This window comes from Lutjanus erythropterus, chromosome 12 (genome assembly GCF_056507025.1).
Source record: "Lutjanus erythropterus isolate fLutEry1 chromosome 12, fLutEry1.hap2, whole genome shotgun sequence".
In the NCBI taxonomy this organism is placed as follows: domain Eukaryota; kingdom Metazoa; phylum Chordata; class Actinopteri; order Lutjaniformes; family Lutjanidae; genus Lutjanus; species Lutjanus erythropterus.
In genome coordinates, this window is record NC_139328.1 from 1,340,338 (window position 1) to 1,365,545 (window position 25,208).

The 25,208-nt window shown below is 37.7% G+C and overlaps 1 protein-coding gene across 14 annotated transcripts in view; it reads left to right on the plus strand.

Moving 5' to 3' along the window:
- The window catches only part of dlg1b (discs large MAGUK scaffold protein 1b), a 130,808-nt gene that overhangs the window by 15,006 nt on the left and 90,594 nt on the right, over nucleotides 1–25,208 (plus strand). For 13 of the 14 annotated variants that reach the window (XM_084731922.1, XM_084731923.1, XM_084731927.1 and 10 more), the window contains exon 3: nucleotides 5,506–5,669. In XM_084731922.1, coding sequence (XP_084588048.1) covers nucleotides 5,506–5,669 — 164 coding nt within the window. Of the gene's footprint in view, nucleotides 1–5,505; nucleotides 5,670–16,694; nucleotides 16,929–25,208 lie in introns of those variants that run through there. The other variant, XM_084731933.1, reaches the window with a different exon arrangement.

The window sequence follows — 25,208 nt, forward strand, 5'->3', positions numbered from 1 at the left end:
CAGAGATGATGAGGATGTTCGGTCTTCATAAATAACTTAAGCTGTTAATTGGATGCAGAACCATGTCCCGGTTCTGTGCAGAACCATGTCCCGGTTCTGTGCAGAACCTCGACGGTCCCCCCTCCCTCCTGTATATGATCTCTGTGGTGACTGCAGAGCTGCTGTCAAACATAAACCTCTAACTCGGGAAACAGATCGTTAGTTTCACTGTAAAATGATCTCCTAACAGTCTCCCACAATTCCACAGGCGTCACTCTTTATTGGACATCGATACGGCGCTGTGTTTAAGGTCGTCCCCGGAGGACGCTCACACTAACAGCAGCGAACAAACCGCTCCTCAGCATTTAGTTTGACGGCTAACTGGATTTTCACACTGACAGCTGAAGACTGAAATGTTCATTTACAGTGAAACAGAAAAACACAAATTCTCGGCTGATGAAACGGAGCAGGAGGATTTGGTTACTGGTGCCATTATTGATTCTGCTCATCGGTCTGATTCCTTATTTTTTTATTGAGTAACATGTTAATTTATATTTATGCTCATTTGAGTTATACACAGCTGCTTTGTCAGGAAATAATAATGACAGGATTGAAGAGTCCCTCTGGGTTTTTGTGGGTTTATTTAGGAGATTGTTGCTGTTGAAAATCCCTGATTTCATGGCAAGGCAAGGCAATTTTATTTATATAGCACCATTCATACACAAGGCAATTCAAGGTGCTTTCATGGCAGCTTCTCTAAAAAAATTGCAATTCATGTTGCTGTGATTTTAGGTATTTTTGCAACAAGAAACTGCAAAAAACAAACAAACAAACAAAAAAACTTAAAATTCTTTTTGTAAAATTTAAAGAAGCAAAATCTATTTGGAGCTCAAATGCAGTCAAAGCAGCACAAAATTATTTTTATTTAATTATTATTTTTATTTCATTATTATTTTTTTTAAAAAGTGCACGGGGCATTGATAAAAATCTTGTGTTCTTTTCAGTCCCCTTGACTAAATAAATAAATAAATAAATAAATAAATAAATAAATAAATAAATAAAATATAAAGTCAGTTCATTGAGACATACATGTATGACGTTTGTGTGGGAGGCTGTTATGATTAGTAAAACTCGCAGGAAGCTCAGATGAGAGGCGAAATTTGCAGAAAAACTGCAGTTTTGACCAGATTGCAAGTTTGTGCAGAGTTCATGGGGATTGGTTGAATTTGTGTGAATTGTTGCAACAGTTGTCAAAAAAAAAAAGTGATGTGATCATGTGCATTACCATGGTCTCCAAAATAAGATTAAATTCAATAGAGATCAGGTTTTGCTCCTATGATGGGGTCTAAAGGTTAGTCCATATTCAAAGTCGCACACGTTTCTGTATGAATCCCTTCCCAGTATGACTTAAGTTTCAATCCAGCACAAGTTTGGTCTACTGTAATATTTTGAAACAATGAAAGGATTTCTAAAATTCCTCATTCTTAATTTCCTGCTGATTTCTTTCCACAATGAGCTGTTAGTCACTATATGTCCCTGATAGGTTCCCTTATGGATTCCTGAACAAGTTTCTGAGTAGCAAAAGGGTTTTCAGCATCAACACAACTATTTAATTATCTCTGAGTCTGAACACAGTGTAGAAACAGTCATGCATGTGACTCAGGTGTGACTGCTGTTTAATTTGGAGCTGCAACAACAGGCTGCTTGTCATCATCTAAACTGGATGAAATGAGAGAATATTTGTACTGCATTCCTTTTCATTTAGGTTTTCTGAGTAAAGCTCAGCCTGCCTGCCTGTTTTTTTTAATGTCATTATAACAGGATATTTGCCCTCAGTAATGGACGTGCTGCTCGCTGTGACAGTGGGACTCCTGTCAAATACTCACCTTTCCTGGAATTTAAGCTCGTGTTTCGTGGAAAGATGTTTCAGCATGTTTTTGTGTTTTTTTTTTTTTTTTTTCTGAAATGCAGTCACGTTTTGGACTGTTTCTTCCTCCTCACCATGAGGCATGGTCACTTTTTTTTTTCAGGCAACCTTTCATTTATTAGATGGCCACTTGTTCCCCTGTAACCAAGAAAATTGACTTCAGACTTCAGACAATTTATTATCCCAAGTGGGAAACTTGACTTGCAGTCGCACAAAATAAAAAACAGCACAAATAAAAACAATATGTAGCAGCAATTAAAATACAGACAGACAAGAAAAACAGAAATGACTCCTGTAAATATTACAAAGTACATTAAAAACAAACATTAAAAACACAACTCTCAGTAAAATGTGAAATTACATGTGCAGGGTTTTGATGAGGGCTGAGACTGAAATGGTGAGTGTGCATGAGAGCAGAGAGAAAGACTTCTGTTGCTTCTAACTGAATCTCTGTGGTTTGAAGTTTAGTTTCTCTCCTGCGTTGCTGTTTGTACTTTCAGATATCTGCTTTTTTTTTTTTTTTACAGTTTTCATTTTCACTCATATATTCAGAGTCATATTCAGTTACTGCTGATGAAAACACAACATTTCCTGATTTTTACTGCTTCATAATAAAAGCTTTTTGATTACAAAATATCTTATTGTGAAGAATTTACAGGAAATAATGCGGTAAACCAGTGTTTTAAAGGCACTTGACTTAAGATTAGCGCGTATCAAGACACACCTTGAGGTGGGTTGCCCAGATGAAAATCCCTGCTGCACTTGGCTGACAAACAGAGGCAGCACATGTGTGAAAAAGAGCGACATGAGAGTCAGCATCTGCGCTCACAAATCACACAAACGGATACAGATAGATAATAAAAACAAAAGGGACCATCTACAGCAAAACGTTGCCAACAAAATGTTGTAAAGCCTGTGGCATCTGATAAAAATTAATGCATAAGATGCGTCTATTTTAGGAGACGTTTTCTGTTCAGGTCCAGAAATCACTGTGATAATGTTTACGTAGAGTAAATAAAACTTCATAAACCCATGAAACCAGATCAATCATCAGCAGAAAGAGACAGAACTCAGTTTCTGCTTGTTATTTCTCATCTTTGTCTCCAGTTTGAAACGTCCTCGTTTCACACTTTAGCACTGTAACCCGTCTGTCCTGCTCAGGCCGACCCAGACTGACCCCCCACCACCCACTAATCCATTTAGGTGGATGCTGCTTCAGACTCTGCTCATTCAGACTAAGGCTGCTGTCAGACACAATCAGGCGCTCAGTGATTATTTGTGCTTACAACATAACTGATGTGAAACTATCAGAAAATAATCAACAGTTAATTGATTAATGGAAAAATTATTGCCTGATTGATCACTAGGTGGAAAATGGGTCCAAACATGTGAAAACTGTTTTCACAAGCTTGGACCCATTTTTCAATTGACATGAATGTGACAGGATCATTTTTTCACCATTGATGTGTAGGCCTGCACATCTCTGCACAACCACAACAATTTTACAAACAAAAATAGTGTTTTCATCAAATATTGCACCTCCTGCGATTTGAAAATTGCTTGATTAATCGTCTGAACCATCTTTTGTCACAATCCAGCCAATAGTTGTTGAGATGTTTGGGCCTGAACAGACTGATACAGACATGAAGAGTCACGGTGCTGCGGCTAAAACACAGAAAACAGAATTAATGTTTCTGAAGAGAGGAAGAAAAAAACCCAATGTGATGGGTTTGGAAGTGAACAGGGAGTTTTATATTTTTGGGTCTTACATCAGCTTCTGTACTATGTTGATGTTTGGAGCTATTTTCAGTCATCAAAGGATATTACATAACATTTGATATCAGAGACAAATCGTATCTTTGTTTTCTGTGATTTGGCTCCTCTCTGCTGAGGTCATCTTCCTGCAGCTGCTGTCGATCGGTGTTTCGTGCAGAACGAGCTGCTCCATGAAACGCACACGATGTAAATATGATGGTTTGACCCGTCTGCTGGTTCATGGATCTGATGGATGTTAGATTATGTTGTAGCTGGTAGAACGGAGTCGGTCTGAAGCTGCACAGAGCAGATTACAGAGTGGAGTCACTGCAGCAGCTCCACGTGGCACTGCTGCTCCACCACTGAGGCGTGTTGGGCTTTTACTGTGAAAGAGCCAAGCTGAAGGAAGCTCAAAGTTCCTCACTGTGTTCAACAACTTTTACTGAGGAGGAACGTGTGTGTGAAGCGTATGAGTTAAATACCTGTGATGCTGTTGTGCTTAAATCCTCTTTCTACATTAATCTTATCTCTCATACTGATGTTTTTTGGTGATTTAAAAATTAACTCAAATACATCATGCAGTGAGAAAATATTGATCAGTGTTTCCCAAAGTCCAAGATGACCTCCTCAAACTTTGTCCGCAGCTCAAAGATTTGTATCAGCGACAGTATCTTAATATATAGATCCAGATGCTTGTCTTTGCCTGTGTGTGAAATGTGCCACATGAATAAAGCTGCTTTGCCTTTTGATGAATTCATTAATAAATAAATTATAAAAATGTTGAAGCTCCCTGCTGGAGGAACATGAGGTGACAGTCTGAAAGCTGATATCATATTTAAAGGCCAGTAGCTGCGCGTTCGTCAGCGAGGAGCTGTTGAAGCGGTGATCTGATGGTTTATGTGAAAACATCTGTGTCGGCCGGCGGTCAGCTGCCGCGCCGAGCCAAAGAAAGCCTCGGTTATTTTAGATCTCGGCTGTCTGTAAGCCCTCCTCCAAAAATAAAATAGCATGTTGGATGTGACCACTGGGCTGCAGGCTTTTTATAATATTGTCCTCACACACAGGCAGGCTGCAGTCTGAACTGCAGGGACAGACTCATCATATCAATCACATTATCAATCAATCAGAGCTGATTGTCCTGAGAGGAGAAACTTGATGTGCTCAGTTTAACAGACACAAATGAGTATTTTCTGACCCCAAAAATGAATTTCATTTCATTTTACATGTTTATTTTACATGTTTAAGTAATATTTTAGACACTACGGATAAATGGAACAAACATTTTAACTAATTCATAACCAGTTGATCACTTATTTTAAGATCAAGGTTGCAAATTATGAGCCCTTTCCTTCAGTCAGTTTCATATTTATAGTAATAATATTAGTAAATCATCTCAGGTAAAGATTATAGGTCGGCAAAAGTTCTGAAATAAAAAAGAATTAAAAAGAGTCTGAGTTTGTCCAAAACTCAAAGATGTTCAGTTTACTGTCAAAGAGAAGTAAAGAAACCAGAAGATATTCACATTGAAGAAGCTGAACGATGTTTCTGATCTCACTTTTTATCAGAGAAAACTACGAAAGAAAACCTGCATGTGTTTTATTGTTTTGCTGAGTCGGACTGATTTATGCATTTTATATTCTGTGTTTTATGTCTGTGCTTCTGCTTTAAAAAATATTAATATAATATAATAATATAATATTAATAAAATTAACATCTTTCTTTTTCTCTGTGGTGCTTAATTTCAGCAAACGCCACCTTGAATATCATTAAAAATCCTGTGAATTCATTGTCAGATGTTTCTGCTGTGATTAAAAAAAAGTGTGTGTTGTCCTCTGTCCCCTCAGATATCCAGGAATTTTATGAAGTGACCTTATTGGACAGTCAGAGATGGGTGGAGTCTCCCAAGGCGGCGGACCCCATGGCGCCCGTCAACCTGTGGGATTTCTCCAGCCTTCAAAGCACAACGGTGACCTCGGACACTCTGCCCAGCCTTAGCACCAGCATCGAGGTAAGAACAGGCCCGTCCCTCCTGTCAGGAACCAATCACAGCTCAGATGTCAGTTTAATGATGGCGACTGATGCGTGGACAGGAAGTAAAGTCAGGAAAAGTCGGTGTAAACTGTGTTCTCTGGCATGTTTCTGAACAGGAACAGTAAAAATAGAGAATGCTAAAAATAGATCACAGCTTTCCAAACATCACAGGACGACGACTGAAGGTGCGTTTGTTTTCACCACCACAGTGCGTTTGATACAAACTGCTTCTGGAGCGCTGAACACAACATGGTGTTTGTTTGCTTCTGATGTGTCATATTTAAACTTTTCTAGTGTTCGGTATCATGATCATCATTGTGCCGGAGAGGCGGAGACGAGCCTCCATAATGATCATCTGTCACATCAGAGGTGTTGAACCTGCTGCGTCATCTTTCTGCTCGTGTTTCTGTTGGTTTTCTGCCTCGTCATGTTTGCTGCACGCTCTGCTTTTTCCACTCAGGTGTATTTTTGTTTCTGTGGCATCCAGACGATGTGTTGAACTGGGGTTAAATCATGTGACCGGGTTATATATGGGTGGATGTTTCCTTTTTTTTCCTACCCTTGTGGTTCAGATAGGCAGAATCTAAGTCAAACAAGCTTCGGTGTGATTCGACACATTTAAAAGACGTCAGGTGCTTTCAGACAGCGAGTGTCACTGCCGCTGCCTCCATCGTCTCTGCAGCTGATGAGTTCTCTGAGTTTATACTTTATAGTTTTATTTTGCACAATTCAAACACAGAAAATGCAAAGATGACAAACGATACACAGTGGAGAGAGAAGCAGAAAACCCAGAGGACTTATTCGAAGCCTCCACCTAAATAAAATGTTCATAAACTTTTTAAGAATTTAAAGTGATGGCAAAATGACTGTAACAAAATATGTTGGATGGCAACAATAACAAACACCAGTGATGATTATATCAATTTAAAGGCAGGAAATGTGAGTATGTGATGTGTGAGGGAGTGTGTTAGCGTACTGAGGTGTGTGTGTGTGTGTGTGTGTGTGTGTGTGTGTGTGTGTGTGAGAGGGATATTAGTTTGTACTGTACCGACTCCTGAGAAATGCATCACAATGAGTAAAATATATAAAACATGGACAGTAATACATGAGGAAAATCAGTTAATAATCAGCAGTTAAATGCTTTTTGAAAAAATCAGACTATTAAATCCTAAAGAGTTCGGAGACATTTAATAGTAACAAGAAGACTGACTCATAATTCTGACAAGAGATTTATGGATTTTTCTACTGAACCAGTGAAGTATGATGGAGAAAAAGTAATTAACGGCATGAAAACACATTAGACAAAAAGTTCTACAAGTATTTCTTCATTTAATTATTTTAAAACCTGTGTTCAGTCTGCTGGACTTGTTCATGTTTGTCTTCAGCTCATTTTGTCAGCTGTAGTTCATTAACATAAACAGAGCGAGTCAGCTGAAGTACCTCAGAATGAAACTATTTGCTTTTCTGCTGAGTAAAGCAGCTTCAGCTTTTGGTCATAATGAGTCAGATGTCGGGTCGCTGTTAAACTGACACGTCTACACTGTCCACACACTTTTGGCCATGTGTTTTATTACGTGAGAGGAACAAACTTTATAAAGTAAAAGATCAGATTCCACTTTGAGATGATAAAATCAGTCGAATCGATCTGCTGCGACTTCCTCTGAAATCTCATGTTTTCATAAGAGTTTATGGGATTCACCAGGAATCAGAAAATAATCCAGAAAATGTCATTTTGTGTCTCCGTATGAAATAGATTTTTAAAGCTGAAGTTTGTGGAGGAACCAGCAGTAAACAGCTGGAGTCTGGAACAACAAATGAAACTGATGAACTGGACGTCTGCTGTAATATCATCAGACAAACAAAGAGGATCAACACAGAATTATTGAAAGGATGTTATTTTATATATTTATCCTCATGTTCAGATTTACTCATACAGCAGTTTTATCTCAAAATTCATTTACATTAAAGCATTATAATTCTTCTCGTTCTTTTTTTAATAAGATAAGATTGGGCCTTACTTATCAAACATAATAAGAATAAATTTGTTCTTAAAACCCACTTCTTTCTGACTTTCACCAAAGTTTTCTCACAATAAGATTCAAAGTTTTATCGGCAGTAAACAACATTTTAATTGCTATTTTTTATTTTTTGTACATGATGATGATAGCAGAAAGTAATTTTGTGCATCATAAAGAACCTAATAAAGTGTAAATGGATTAATGTGACTAGAGCTGCACAATTAATCAACATTTTGTTGAAAACACAATATGGCTTTCTGAAATGTTCAAATCTCAAAACTTTTAAATGAATGATCAGTTTCAGGCAAAATAATCGCAGTTAGATATTTTTTCTAAATGATTCAGACCTAAAAGTGACATTATTTTGTTTAGAACAATAAATAAAACACATTAATCTGGTCTGAAAATACTGCACATGATTTTTCCCAGTTCAAGTTATTAAAATTGAGTTTTTCCAAGTTTCTGACAGAAATCAGTTCCTGTAACCATCTTTGGGAGTTTTTTTTCCTTCAGTTCTGCTGTTACCATCCTCACAGCTCATTCTACATACGATGAACTGAATTCAACGAGTTCTCATGAAACAACCTCGTAACAACAGATCTGCTCTGAAAATGTCTGATTCTCATGCGTCGTCACTCAGTCACATCTCAGTTCATTCACATGATCCAAAGTGTCCAGAGGTTGTGTTTATGGTGTTGTCAGCGCTGACAGCACTGCATGTTCCTGCAGAGTGTCAGACTCTGAACGCACCACACTGATTCTGCAGCAAAATGTTCTGCAGTGCGTGTGTGTGTTTGTGTGTGTTTGTGTTTGTGTGTAACTCACTGCTACACATGCTGTATGTTTTTAATGCAGTTTGTTCGCTAACAAGATGCATATCAGACAGGTCAGGAGTCGTCCTTTTAAAGGAGCTAGGCTAGCAGTTTCCACTTGCTTACAGTATTTGTGCTAAGCTAAACACACCTGACTGAAGAGAACCTGGAAATGTTGGACTGTTCCTTTAAAAGGTTCACGTCACCCATTAAAGGTGCAATATGTTAGAAAACTAAATATATCAGCTGAATGGGAAGAAAGTAACAGTTTTGACATTAAGACAAAGATGTCCATTTATTGTTGACGTTCTTCGTGTCCCCTCCTGCTGCGTCTTCGTTGTCCCTGGAATGGTCGGAGCCGCTGGAAATAACCTCGGTTCTCGTTCTCCTGTCCTAGTGGAGTAAACGCCAACACTCCCCCGGTGCTCTGTGTCCCCAACACATGCAGAGTAAGCAGGACCACTAGCTGCACGGCTAACTGAGCTAACAGCAGCTACAAGTAGCTTACATGTTGCACCTTTAAAACCAGATATTTGAGCCTTTTTATTCTTTTGTTTGTGTTCCGTGTGATTCTCGTCATGGGGAGGAGCATATTTTCATTGTGAGTAAAAAGGTTGTTTTTACTTTTTTGTCAACTTCATCAAGAACATGAGGAAGCTGAGTCAGGTGTGGGTTCAAAGGTGAACTGTTTTACCTGTTTTAATGCCAGATGAGCGAGCTTCATCTTCTGTATTCAGTCCCAGAAGGCTCAGTTCATCCAAACTGATGGATATTAAGCTATGAATTTGCCTTGTAAAAAAGAATTAATCTATTTAGATAAAGTAAATTTTTATGGGTTTTTTTCTTTGGGTTTTAGACAACGAAACATTTTAAGACATCACCTTGGACAATGAAAAACTGAGATGGATATTTTTCATTATTGTTGGCATTTTATAGACATTGCAACCCTACATTAAACATGACAGTTAACTTAAGTCATTGTTGGAATTTAATAACTGCTAATAAATGAAACACTTTCTACAGGAGCAAGTAAAAATTTACTGTGGGCAGGAAGATTTCTGACCCACAAGTGAAAAAACCCATGAACCCATTTTGGATCAGTTTTCCTTTGCATGGTCTGATATTGATTTATAAAATCCCCACATCGATATATTGATACATAGAGGTAGAGGTAGAGCCTGCAGTTTTCACAAATTTCAAAATAAAAGTCTCAGAATAAAATGTCTGTTAATGTTATTGCTTTGGGATCAATTCTTAATGAAAACATGAATATTTTTAATAATGCACCAGGTTAGAAGGTTTCTTTTGTAATTTACAGCATTAGTTCTCTGAGAATCTTTTTCATGTCCAAGTAAAATTGATAGTGTAACCTAAATATCCCTAACTGAATTGATTGATTGATCGGATTGATTTGGGAAATCTGAATCGAGACCCAGCTTTAACATTAACGTTGGAGGAGACTTTAAATCAGAAACACCTGAGATTCAGTTTAAAAAAAAAGACTCTAAGATGTAAACATGAGTTTGTAACAAGCAAACTGGAGTTGTCAAGTTGATTTTAATGTTTTCACTGTCGGTGCTTTTTTGACAAACTCCACCCGTCTGGCACTGAAACAGGCTCAAAACAAACCCCAGAATCTCCAGTTTGAGCGTGGTGTCTTCTTGTTTGCATTGAACTCCTCCTTCTCTTTCTTTCCTCTTTCTCTGATTGTAAACACACATCGTCGCTCGTAGGACTCTCCCCTCCTAAACGAAATCCTGCACACGTTGGCGCAGGCCAAACTCTCGCCCGGCTGTGACGGACAAGTAAGTATTGGACGCCTGCTGCTGCTGCTGTTGGTGGGAGGGGGTGTCGGTGTCGTCCACCTTCGCCGCATGTCCCATCAAGTCCTCATGTGCTGTGGACCATCGGAGAGGGGGGAGGGCGGGGTTCTGGGTCCAGGGTCAGGGGTCAGGTTTGTCCAGACGGTCTCAACGTGTCGCTGTAGTTCATTGACACGGACATCAACGTGGAGTCTGAATGTGACCAAAGTGAAACCAGAGAAGAAATCAGAAGCAGCTGCTCAGATGTGACTTCAGTATATTTAATGATGACTTTTATCAAAAATGATAATAGATAAAAGTTATTAATAAATAAATTAAGATGAAAAAGTGTATGTTTTACATGTTATTAATTAGCAATGATTAATTGATTGTTAGTAGTTCAAGATGAACTCTCTTTAAATTTTGTATATTTTCCTTAACCAGTAGTTGAAAATGCTAACAAGCAAAGCAAATGATGGATGATTAATTGTTAGTTTTTTCAACTCTCAATAATTAATATTAATCGAGAAAATGTTGATTAATTGTTTAATTGCACTGTAGGTGTTTCTGCAACATTTTCATGTTTCTTTGAGATTTGTTAGACAGTCCTCGCTCTCTCAGAGTAGTTCTGCAGTTAATTTGAGTTAATTTGACTGAATTAAGTTTAAAGTGTCTGATCCTCGTTCGTGGTCCAGCTGCCTCTTGATTTCCTCACTGGTTCCACGTTTTAATCCCAATAAAAGACTCCAGTTGCAGCTAAAGTGAGGAGAAACGCAGCGACATGTCGAGGCGGTTTGTGCTGGTTTCAGGGGTCATGGTTCATTGTGCTTCATTCATTTTGGTTCATGTTGTCGGGTCTGAACAGTACACCTCCTGTCCTCAGAGCTGACGGACGGACAGAGCGTAGATCCACCCAAGAGTTTGTTCCACTGTCTGAGGGAAAATATCACACCACAAACTGAATCCAAAACATTCAACATACTTTTCAATCAATCAATCAACCAATCAATCAGACTTGATCTTCTGAGTATTTAGATTTTCCAGTTAGTTGTCCACATTTTTATTTTCTACTTGACCATAGAAACATAGTGTTGCTGTTTGTGTGCTGATAGTGAACTTCGAGCAGAGCTGAATCGAACAGCTGAACGTGATCCTACATTTGGTTTAGCTGTTTGGAGGAGACTTTAGAAAAATCGCAGTAAAGGGATAGTTCAGATTATTTGAGGTGTGGTTGTACGAGGTACCTTCACCACTTTAGCCTGCTGTCAGACAGACTTTTCTGACAGGAAACCACTGTTATATAAGCCAAATATCACTCTCTCCAAACCATTTTTCTTTACATCAAACCTATTTTATTGCTTTTATCTGGTTTGCTTTTGATTGTTTTTAATTGCTTTGTTTTCTGTATTGTTTTTATTCTTTGGGCCTTTGCCTTTATCACTTGTTTTTCTGGTTTTTCCCTGGGTCCTCTGTAAAACACTTTAAGTTACTTTTGTGTACAACTGTGCTGTATCAATAAATTTGCCTTATGAAAAAAAGAAAAAAAGTCAACATCGGTTTAAGTGTGCGCTATATTTAGAATGTTTTCACCCCATTACCTTGTTGTCAGACAAACTTTTCTGACAGGAAAAAGTATATAACTCTCTCCAAACCAACCAAACTCCATAGGCAAAATCAGTAATTTTACCTCCCAGAACACAGGAGTTGTCTGTCTGCTGGTGCCCCAATCTGTCAATTTGTTTGTGTTATTGTGACTTAAGTGATTTGAAGAGTTAGTTTGGATTCACCAAAGAAAAAACACAAACAAGCTAACAGATGGAGGCAGCAGCAGACAGACAACTCCTGTGTTCTGTGAAGTAAAATGAATGATATTTTTTCATTGGAGTTTGGTTGGTTTGGAGGGAGTGTTATTATAAAACTTATAAGCTTATAAAACTCAAGTTTCTTGTCAGAAAAGTCTGTCTGATAGCAAGGTAAAGTGGTGAAAATATTCTAAATACACTGTAAACTTAAACTGATATTGTTTTTTCTTTTCTTTTTTTTTTTTAAATTGATATAGCACATTTCATACATAATTGCAGCCCAAAGTTCTTTAGAGTATAGAAGCAAAAACCGGAAAAACAAATGACAGTAAAAGCAGGCAAGAAGAAACACACAAAATAAAAACAAAGAGGCAAAGGCCCACACACTAAAAACAATAAAAGCAATAAAATAAGTTTGATTAAAAGAACATTTCATTAGAAGCAATGCTAAACAGGTTGGTCTACATATATAATACACTGACTATGGATGAACACCTCATACAACCACACTTCAAAATAACTTGAACTATTCCTTTAAGTCAACATGATTGATATTCAGTGAAACAACCCTCATACAAACACACACTGCGATCCTTTAACTGATATATGTGACTAATTTTTTTAGCTCTAACCAAACTGAATGTGAGTAAAAACTGACCTTAACCGGTCTCCTGACCCTGGGACCCACGGCGCTGGTTTGTTTCGAGGTCGTGGCTGTCGCCATCGGCGCAGTAAACATGGAGGGTTCGCTCAGAGAGACTGGAGCTGTACTGGTGTTCAGGACCTTCATGGTGGTGGTTCGTGTGGATTTCAGTTCTGGTTTGTGTGCAGGTTTCAGTCAAACTTTTGACTGTCCAGGTTCCTGTTTTGTTTCCATGTTCTGCTTTGAAAGGCATCATCACATCTGTTCATGTTTTAAAGTTGTTAAGCAGAAATAAGTGAATGTTAAAATGGAGACGATCTGAAGGGACGTTAAAGTTTTTGTATGTCTTGTTCAGTCCACTCAGTCTGACTTTATACAGAATATTTAATGACTTGACATCACTGTTAACTGTGTGCATATGCAAATGGTCACTGTGAAGATTAAATTAACATCATCCAGCTGTGTTTGCAGCAGCTGTGACATCTGCAGGCTGGAATCAAAATCCAAAGTGAAAGCAGTCAAACAGCTCACAGTAACATCTGGAAAGATTCATCTCAACGTTACACAAAGTTTGAACAGCTGAGTGCATTTATTTAAACTTTATAAGAGTTTATTTTCATGTCAGGCAGAGGACTGAGCAATATATAGATATTACACCAGGGCTGCAGCTTTTTTTTCATAGTTGATTAATCTGCTGATTATTTTCTCGATTGATTAATCCTGTCACAATATTGTCACTTTGACAGTATGTCCAGTTCAGTTCAGTTCAGTGTTGGATCAGGTGAGTTGATTAAGTATTAATGGAGAACATCTGTTTTTTTAACGTCTCTTTGCAGCTGTGACAAACAGAAATCACCTGAAAACACAAACAGATCCCCGTCTGATACCCTGAGTTGAGTTATTGGAATTTCAGAAGAACATGTGATGACACAAACACTCAAACAGAGACTTTTAAAACTACGGTTTAATAATTAGTGAGGATGTGAATGTTCAGTGGCTTCATGGTAGCAGCACCTGTCTGAACCTCCTCAGCTATGAAAGCTGCTGCAGACGGGGCAGATTTCTTCCCCTGTTCAGAGCTGGATGGCAAAGTTGACAGCATCACCTCAATTGACCCTGCGTAAGTCCCGCCCCTTTTTGCTCTGCACTCCAATAACAGATGGGCAGGGTTACGACCTCTGTCAACTTTCTCTTTTTTCTGTTTCCTGTATGTGCCATGTTGAAAAGAGAACCAAATTGTTAACATGCGTAAAAGATGTTTCTGTGGGAGCTGTAAAAGTGACATATACATTTATATTATATAGTCACTTATTAAGTTAGCTTCTGTTAGTAAAATGCTAGCAAACTAGCTAATGTACAGCAGCAATTGCAAAATAGTTGGGATGTAGTGTAGAATATGAATAAAAGCAGAATGCAAAGATTTGCAAACGCTAATATATAATGTTCAAACTGATTAACTTTATTGTTTTTTGCAAATAAACACTTATTCTGAACCTGCAACACATTATTAAAAAAGTCTGTTCAGGAGCAACAGACGACTGAAAGACTCAAAGTTTTTACAAATCATTGTATTCTGTTTTTATTTATGTTTTACACAATGTTTATGCAAGTTATTTTGGGGTTGTACATCAATTGTTAACAAGCTAGTTAGCTAGCCTTTTGCCAACTTAAGATGTGATGTTTCACAGGAAAGGAGAATTTGAATGAGTTACCAAGCTTCCTCATCTGTTACTGGAGGGCGGGACTTAATGAGGTGGCCTTGTTGTATTCTTTACGGTTACACACGTCGGCTCATGGCTGACATGTTTACTCTCACCTGTTGTTTAAACGTCCGTCTTGCCCAGGTCAGACCTACAGATAAGTTTCTAAAGTCTGAAATGTGCCCAGATGTCCAGGAGTGTGTTTTATCATTTGTCCCAACATATAAAAGTAACAGCAGCCAGAGCATCTTTGCATCCGTCTAATGTTTGCCCTCAATCCAATAAACATTTAACTTGCAAAGTTTACAAGTTTATTATCCAGATGAGCTGGAAAGTCAACAATCAGTGTTAGAAGACTGTAATTTTATGTCTATGTCATGTCACTACATCGATGCCATCTTAGAAATTCAGAATTTCCGCACCTCTAATAATTTGGCAGAAAAACAGATGATTTTAACAACCATTGAAATGTTTAAAGAGAAATAAGGAAATAAACCAAAACCGTCAAGTGGTCCTGATGATGTTCCATTTGATTCCAGGCCTGACAGTGGAAACAGGTGAATTGACGTCACCCAGGTTTTCTTCAGACTGGGTAGTTTCAGTGTGTAAAATACTGATTACATCACTTCCTGTGGAGCGCTGAATGTTTTATAAGGAGGAATGACATGCTGTATGATGACACATATGAGGAGGGGGGGCGCAGCCACATGACACATTCATGGAACTGTAAAATATTCATGCTTGTGATTCCCACCCGCCCACGCTGCCTCAGCTCCTGCTGCTGCGACACTCACTCTTCCTCCTCCTCCACCTCCTCCTCCTCCTCCTCCACCTCTTTGGCCATTTGGTGTTGAGTCATACATGTGATAACCAGCAGGCAGTGTGTTTTAAAGTTGTTTAATTTAGAATAAAGCAGCGTCTTAGCTGAAGATGTCAGCAGGCACCTTCACATTTTGCGTGTATTTGTGATGAGTTTGTGGTCTGACGTTATGTAGGACGCCTTGCTGCTTCTTGGGAGGACACAGGCATTGTCATGTGGAATCATGTCGTGATTAGAGCTGAAACGATTAATAAATTCATTAGTTGATTGACAGAAAGTGATTTGGTAACTACTTCTGTGAGTGCTTTGAGTCATTCTGCTGTTTCCAGCCTGTCAGATGGAAGGATTTGTTGCTTTTCTTTTAGATTACACTGAAAATCTTTGAGTTCTGGATATGACATGAAGCTCTTGTGTTGGATATTTTAAGCTATATTCTGATGCTATGAACAAAATGATTGTCACATGAAGAACTTGCTCTCATGTAATGAATTATTTTTTTTAAAAACCTATCCTATAGTGATATAAATCCATATTAGAAAAGTTTAGAATTGTAGTAAGAGTGTCATATAATGTATTAAAAATATCGCAAAGGTCTATTTGATCTCCATCTCCAGCTCTCTTAATCAGTCTGGTGAATTAGTAAGTACATTTTAATTAATATTAATAAATTATGCGATTTGAATGCTACACAAACATTTTGTAAGAGAATGAGAATACAGTATAAATATGTTTTTAATTCAACTGAAAGTACCACATTTAAGTTTGAATATTGTTATGGTAAAGGTGTGAAGTTCTGTTTTTTTTATTTCAATTTTTCAGTTTTTTACTTTTTCTTAATGCTCAAACTTTAGTTTAACATGTTCTTTTAATAATATTTAAAAGTATAAACTGATAGAGGTGCTGTATTCAATTACGCAATCATGAAGTACAGGTATTTTAATGTTGCCTTCACTGCTGCTGGAATAAGTAGTTTTTTAGATGAATGTCCACAAACAACCCAATTCAATAGCAAACAGGACTGGGTAAACTGCAGATTTACTCTTGATGATTAAATTGATGAGCTGTCAAATGATGATAAAAATAACAGAATGTTTATTCTGGCATTTCCTGCGCTCTGTCCTGCCGTAGTATGTCCAACACATTATGTCATTTTGTTTTTTACTGACTTTTTTCAGCACTTGAATTTGAAGAGCATTACAGCAGTACATATTAGATGGTTTCAGTTAAACAGTAATTGTACTTAGTTACCTCCAGCTCCTTTGATCGTTACTGCTCAGGATTATGTGTCAGACTTTTCAGAGCGTTTAGATTTCCCAGCGCTCTTAAACGCAGCCCTCAGTCTGGAGGAGCGGGGTTCAGTGAGTCCTGCTCCCGCCGAGCTCCGGATACCGGCATGAAGGAGGACCGGGGGAGGGATGAGGTGTCTCTCCGGTGAGCACACACTCTCTGGTCGTTAGATTGTCGCTCGGTGTGTGTGTCTGTCTGCGTGTGTTTAACGTTATTTATGAAGACTTAATGAAACCAACGGTGTGGCTCGAGCCCGCTCAGCAGGAGGGAGAGCACGCGATGAGATGCTGATGTTCCCGGGCTTCACTCCCGGCTCGGAACGATGGACTGCATCTGTATTGTCACGACTAAGGTAACACCAGAAAAACATCCTCAAATACTAACACACGCGCACTGTAGACAGTGAATTTCCTGCATGATGAGTCGGTGATAAATTCGGCTTGTATTTGATGCAGAAAAACTACACAAATTTCACTAAAATCGACTTTTTGAAATGGTTCGCCTCTCAGTCCCACTATCTACTTCTACTAAAATAGTGGAGCCAGCCAATGGAGGCTGGTGGTGGAATCTGGCGATCAAATTAAAAAGTTGACTTTGTACAGAAATGCAGTATATTGTGTGGATTATATTAATGCCGATTGAAGTAGATCAATCTGGATTTATACAGACCGCTCTCTTTGTGTTCTTTCAGTGATGCTTTTGTACAGACAAGTGAGGAACTGTTAATTTGTCTTATTTCTTAATGGCAGTTTGGCGCAGATTCCGTCAGATCCCCATTCCGTACAGGATGGGACCGGACAATGTGGCTTTTAAATAATATCTTAATATTCTTAAACTATGACTGATGCAAAAATGATTACTTGATTTGAGGAAATAATTGGCAGATTAGCCAATAATGAAAACAATATTTTATAATTTATTCATATCCATGGACAAATCAAGGATTATATGGAAGTTATATTTAAATAATTAAGCACAAAGTTTGCTGCTTAAGTTTTGGCTTGACACATGAAGAATTTGGTCTCATGTGATGAATTATTTAGTCAAATCTATGCCATATAGTGATAAAAATGAAGCGTATATCGAAGTTTTTTAAAATAATTGTGTTAAACAGTATTAAACAGATTGCCCAGACCTGCTCAAGGGTTAGAGTCCTAAGCTAATACAGAAATACAGTATGTTTTATGGATTATATTAATGCTGAATTACAGAGCACTGCAGTCTTTGTATCTTCCAGTAATGCATTTTTATGGGCAAGTATGAAACTGTTAATTTTTCATTTTCCTTAATGGCAGTTTGGTGCCGGAGAGCACAGGGACAGTCGGCTCATTAGACTGATAATTTGTCTCTTTAATGTTGTGTCACCACTACAGAAACATTATATAACCACTTAAATAAGGCAACGTTTGAGTTTGCCTGCTGTCAGTATTGCTTCCTGTGATCAGTGCTTTACAGTCTAATCTGTGTCTTTGTATTGATTACTAATGGTGGCTGATCAGGCTGATTATCAGATAATCACACTCTAGTTCTAACAGGCAGTGTGTGATGTAGCGTTTACCCATGTGTGTTTTTAAACCTTCCTAATTAAACACGATGAGACTAATGATTAAAATTGGAAGCTCAGCATCTGCATTTCAAGTTTCTCTTATCAAAAGTCACATTATCAACCTTTATTCATCCAGACAAAGCTAATAATGATCTGTTCAAAAAGTGAATAACAGTCCCTGCAATCTGTGTATCATCAGTATTACTGGAGAAAGAAAAATGCATTTTTCACCTTCCACACATTATCTCAGGCCAGGTGGGCGTCTTGAACTGGTGACTTAATGCTTCTGTATCATCCAGGCTGCTGTGGTTATGATTTTATACTGTATGCAGGGTTCTCAAGCTATGGAAGCCTATTTCTGCCAGTTGGAAAAAAAAATCCATATTAAGAACAGTCAAACCTGTTCTCTGTTTCTGTTGTAACAGTGACGTCAGTAGATTTGGAATATTTAATCAGTCATCTTTGCTCACAATATCTGAGGCTTTCTTAACCTCAGCTGTGCAGAAAGGACAGGTTTTATGAACTTCTGAAAATACAAAAATGTGAAATTAATGGTTACCTTATTAGTATAACTCATGAGAGGCAAGTAATAATCGACTATCGGCTGAAGAAAATCCATATTGTGCATCTTTAATGATGAGATAAAAAGTTGAAAGTTAGGTAAAAAGTCAAAATTATGAGATAAAAAGTCAAACTTGTGGAATAAAAAGTCATAATTATAAGATTAAAAAAGTCAGAATTATTAAATAGAGTCTTGGGCTGCAACTAACAGTTATTTTCATTTTTCGATTATTATTTTGATCAATCATTTTAGTTGTTAGGTGCATAAAATGCCAGAAAATTATGAAGAATATCAGTCATTTTTTTTTTCTTAAAGTCCAAAACTTTGAAACTTGGAAGTGGGTTGGATTAATTGATTGATTGTTACTGCTGTAAAAAGTTGTAATTATGAGATAAAAAGTTTGAATTTTGAGATAAGCAGTCAGGATTTCTCATATGTCAAAATTATGACTTGTCATAGGTTTATTGTTATTTTACTGGCAGAAATGTGCTTCTATAGCAGACTGCTGGGAAATATGACCGTATGACAATTGGTTGGTAAGGAGCACAGTCGACCTACAGTTTCTTCTGTTTTCTCTCCTCTCACTTGTTGTTCACAGTTACAGTAAGCCTGAATGAATTAATCAGTTTTCACCAGAATCTGTCAGAACTCAAGATTTCAACACTAAAGAAATCAATTTAATCAATAAGAATCCAAAGTATTCATTTTTCAGTTTTGTAACGTAAACGCATGCTTTTTTTAAATGCAGAGATAACTATGTGATAATTAGTTCAGTATAATCGTATCGTTGAACATAAACGCTGATTATATAAATACTCGTATTTGTTGTCTGGGCTCTGAACCAGAAAGAGAAATGTTTGTCCTGGAGAAACATTCCTGCTGTATGATGGCAGGATGTGGACGTGACCTTTGAGTTGGTATTTTTTTCACTCTGTGTGTGGAGTTAAATGTGTTTAAAGAAGAAGTCTGAGTGTCTTTGACTCTGTGTGTGTCTGTTCGGTGGTTTAAGAAGTTTGAATTTGTGTTGCTGAGGCGACTGATGGTCGACCTTTAATAATGTCAGCATGTTTAGCTGTGATTCGCTCGCTGTCCTGCCACGTGACGGCTGATCAGACTGCATGTTGTTGATTGGTGACCAGTCATGTCGTCCTGAGATAAGACTGACCCCAAATTCATCCCCGACTTCAGGGTCCCTTCCCAGCACCACTTTTGACCATTTTCTGATATTTTATGGACCACACCACGCCGTTTCAAAGCTCACTGAGGTTGGAGCATCAGAGTACAGCGACCTTTAACATACCTCTAACTTTTTCGTTGCTGATTAATGTGCATTGGTTATAGAAAGCAAACTGAAACTGACATCCCTGGTCAGGACTTACTGGAATTATTGGAATATAATGTATAAGCAAAAGAAGTCTTCTACTTTATAACAATATTATGAATCTACATGCATTGATAATTTAATTCTTTATACAGCTTGCCTATCAATTGTTTGTAAGCTCAATAAACACAGAGCATATTTGGCTGGAATTTTTCCCATTTGTCTGGATGTTGAAATCTTCCAGGACACGAGGCACCAAACCCTGTTTTCACATTAAGGAAGAAATCTGATCAGATTTAATCAGAACATGAATTATTAAATCTGAAAATAATTAAGTCAATGATTAAAATAATCTGCTGTCATTCAACACACAGTTCTGTCTTGGAGTTTTTAATTAAAATGGTCACGTTTGTGTCGTGGGTTCTCCATCCAACTGCTGCTACCATGTTTACTTATAATAACATTTATAAACTAGGGATGCACAATTGATCACAATCACAACAAAATCACAGTATGACCAAATGCAAAATCCACATTACAACTTTTTGAAAATGGAAAAACGTGAAATCAGCATTATAATGAGGTACTGTAGTGCTGCAGAGATGACCTGACCTAAAAATCTTGTTCTCCACATGAAAGAAAACATTTTTGTTTGGTTTAGACCTCAACATGTGTATACATATATATATATATATATATATACATATACATATATATATATATATATATATACATATACATATATATATATATATATATATACATATATATATAAAGTGGCTGAGTACTCTGAACATCCTTGTGTTTAACATCAAATGCTCCTGTTCTTCTCAACCAATCACAGCGTCTGAACGCTGTGTGTGTGTCATGTGACTAAAACTGGCAGGTCAGATGGAGAAGCAGCAGAGGAAGCCCAGAGAGCAGCTGACAGTGGAAACAGGAGTCGGTGCTGTGATTTCAGCTCCTGTTCAGAAGATCAGATCCCTCCAGGCCGTCATTTCATCTCTAAAATCCCATTTCTGTGAGCTGCGTCCTCGTCCTCCTCGCCTCTGATCTGCTCTCAGCTCTGAATTCCCCCCTCGGCCTTGCTGTCCCTAAAAACTCCCCTTGTAAATGTACAGTATTCAGCTGTCGTCTTGATGCTTTGACCTTTGACCCTCAGCCTGATCTCTGTTGGCAGATCGGGGTAGTAATGCTGCAGACATGTTGGACGGCTGCAGGTGAAACAGTAGAATTTAGCTCTACTGTGCTGGAGGTGCATTGTTCATCTATCAGAGTTTGATTATTTCAGAGTGCTTTATGTTTTCTGGTAAATCGGCAAAGATGGTTTGTAAAAGAGAGAGATCACACTCCCTTCAATATTCAAAAAGTTAGAGAGAATTATCTTCGAGCCTTCTAACATGACTGACAGTTAATGTCAGGGGTGTCATCCTCCACAACATTCATGGTTTGGTACAACACTCGGTTTTAGGGTCACAGTTCAGTTTCAATACAGCAGGGAAAACAAAAAAGTGCAGAAAATTTTTGTTGTTTATTTTCAATCATTTTCAATCAGTTTCATTCAAAAATTGAATGATTCAATAGTTGCTTGTTGTCCTGTAACAGTTAAGGCTCTCAAATATTGTCATACTGATAAAAGTAGATTTTAAGATTTATTGATTATTAATTCATTTTTAAAGAAAAAACTCAAAATTCTCTGATTTCAGCTTCTTAAATGTGAATATTTTCTGGTTTCTTTCCTCCTATCTGACAGTAAACTGAGTATCTTTGAGTTGTGGACAAAACAAAACATTTGAGGACGTCATCTTCGACTTTGGGAAAAAAAATTTGATGGACATTTTTCACCATTTCCTGACATTTTATGCACCAGACAACTAAATTGATTAATGAAAATAATAATCCACAATGGAAATAATCGTTAGTTGCAGCCCAAGACTTTTTATCTCATAATTATTATTTTCTAACTTTTATCCCATAAGTTTGAATATTTATTTCATAATCATGACTTTATGTCCGAGATATGACTTTTTATCTCATAATTAAAGTATTTTTGTTTCATAATTATGACTTTTTATCCCATACATTTGAATATTTATCTCATTATGACTTTTTATTTTGAACTTTGATCGACATTTTTCACAATTTTCTGACACTTTTTATAGACCAAACAGTTAATTTATAAATGAAAAAAATAATTGGTAGATTAATCAACAGTGAAAATAATAGTTGCTTGCAGCCATAGAATCAACTATCGACCAATCGTTTCAGACCCAGCAAGCTGCATGTTTGATATTTGTAACTGCAAAATGATCCTAACTGATTATAAATAGTGACAGTATAAGTAAAAGTTAAGCGATTGACAAATGAAGGGGACATTTGTCTAAAGAGACACGGTGACGACGCCTCTGAGGATTTGAACCAGCAGCCTCCATGGTGCTCGTGTGTCGTCTCCCTGCAGTGCTAATAATCTGCCCTCCCATCATCACCCCCCACAGACAAGGTGTTAGAGCCTCAGGTGCACGCTGTGTGTGTGTGTGTGTGTGTGTGTGTGTGTGTGTGTGTGTGTGTGTGTGTGTGTGTGTGTGTGTGTTTGTAGGACAGCGCCTCGGTGTTGGGACTATTTTCAGCTCCTTATTAAGTGAGTGCTGCAGCTCTGTGGCTCAGTCAGTCTAAATCCAGCCGCTCTGCTGCTGCTGCTCCTGGTGGTGGTCACCTTCCTGCAGCTCAGGACGCGTCCACACTGAAAACACACACAAACATTACTACATGTTAGAACCACCTCTGTCCACATCAGGCCTGAAGGGTCTCACACACATTTAACATGATTACTTACCATGTAAAATATGCATGTACAGCAACTAACAACTAAGGATTATTTTCATTATTGATTAATCTGATTATTTTCTCAATTAATCAGTTGGTGGTTTCGTCCAGAAAATGTCAGAAAATGGTGAAAATGGTGAAAATCAGTGTTTCCCAAAGTCCAAGATGATGTCCTCAAATGTCTTGTTTTGTTCACAACCCAAAGAAATTCAGTTTCCTGTCAGAAAGAAGTAAAGAAACCAGAAAATATTCACATCTAAGAAGCTGATTATTGTTATTATTATTATTATTGTCAAAATAGTTGCAGATTAGTTTTATAGTCAGTTAATCATTGATTAATTGATTAATCATTGCAGCTTTATAGAAACAATAGAAAAAACTCATGGTACAATGATACCATGATTAAAAAGTCCACTACAATATTTATTGCGAAAATTTATGAATCCGATGCGTACTTCAGTTTTTGTTCTTATAAAATTAAGTTTTCTTTTTTTAATTTAGTTCTTAATAAACTAGAATAAAATAAAAGGCTGCCATGACATCATGTGCAAAACAAAGCCAATGCAGCAGTCAGTAGCGGTCCTTCTGTAAAATAAAACATAAATAATAAAGTAATTAACTATGTAATATCAGGGTAGATATCGTCAGTTTGGTATTGAAACATTTTTTATTGCAACACACTGTTAAATCACTGTTAGATTTTAAAGTGAAGTTAATTGATTGTTAAATTGTGTTTATTTTATATTTCTGATGTTTCTGATTTTATATTTGTTAAATGATTTGTTAGGGGATAATATTACCATGCAGACTGGTTTGATCCTGTTTTCCATCACATTTCTTCTCTCATCAGTTTTAAAATGAATGTCTGAGGGCTCTAAGAGAGTTGGAACGACAGGGAAGTAAAATCTGTTCCCTGTAGCTGTTCGGGTGTTTTATTTTGACGGTTTGAGACATGGCAGTGTTGCACATTGTTGAACATGAAGCTGTAATAAACCTCTGCGTGTGATGTTCCACCTGTTGATCACAGCTCTGCTCTGATTGGGTGATGGAGACCTGCGGGTCTGATGAAGCTGGTGGAGCTGAACTCTCTCTGTAATAATCAGCTGAATTCTCCAGTTGGGACTGTGTGTTGGCGTAAATGGGCTCTTATCCATCAGGTTAACTCTTCTCAATTCTGCTGTTAAACCCACAGAAAGTGTTCAGCTGCAATAAAAAACCATAAAAAAAAAATGCAATAAAAAATACAGAGATCCAAATGGTCACTTCAGAAGGGACCTTGATTATTGGTGGTATTTAGGACTGTAATTAATACCTGATGAGGTGACACAGGTGCACTCACCTCAACATGGAGAATATTAGAAGTGGCTTCAAATGAGGCTTAACTGTAAAACAATTCCTCTCGGCTATCCCTAAATATTACATACTTTAACACTGCTCCAGCATCTGTACAATAGACACTACTCACTCGTAATTATGTGTTTTGCTGTGATAACGGTGGCAGATTTAAGTAAGAGTAATTGTCAAAACACGAGGTCTGTGATTCCTTAGACAAGTAAACAAAAGCAGATTCTCATTTCTAGCTGATGACGGTGGATTTCATAAGTGTAGCTGGCTGATGAATGCTAATGCTCACTCGACTTGAGTCAGCTGAGAAGCCTCCAGCTGACATTTTAATGTTTCTATATGACATATTTTAAAGCAGAAATCCTGTGAAAGTGTTTATGTAAAGTTAGCTAACAGCTAACAGCTGCGTATGCGATGACAGAAATATACTCATTAACGTGGGAAAATGAAGCACAGGGACTCAGATCCAGTGGACCTTTAGACGGTCGCTCAGCCAGACCAGCCAAACTGTGATTGTGGAAGAGAGCCAGGATAAGAGCAAAGATAACCCGACTTAGACCTGAAACAGCGAGCCAGAGAGAGAGATGCATCATCATCGACCCACTTTGATTCTTCATCAGCCCACATCCTCCTCCTCAAACCCCCACAGAACAAATGCAGATGCAGTGGGATCTAAGTTACTGCAGCTAGTCAGCTAGCATTAGTTAGCCAGACATGCTAACGTTTACAGCTTATGCTAGAGCAGGTGAAGAGAGAGTTTAATCCGTTCACCACTTAGCTTGACAGACCAAGTTACAGTTGCTAACCTACAATTGGCCAGTTGCTGATTGCAGGCAGGGCTTAGTGAAGGGTTAGTTAATCACAATTTTATCACTATATGATGTGCAGTGTGAAGTGCAGCAACCAAATCACAGAACCAGAATCAAATTGCAATTTTTGAGAGGAAAAATGTGTGAAAACAGTATTATAACTGTAGTATAGTCTAGTAAAATATTTTTCTCCAGATGAAAGAAAACATGTCAGACACCAAGAAATA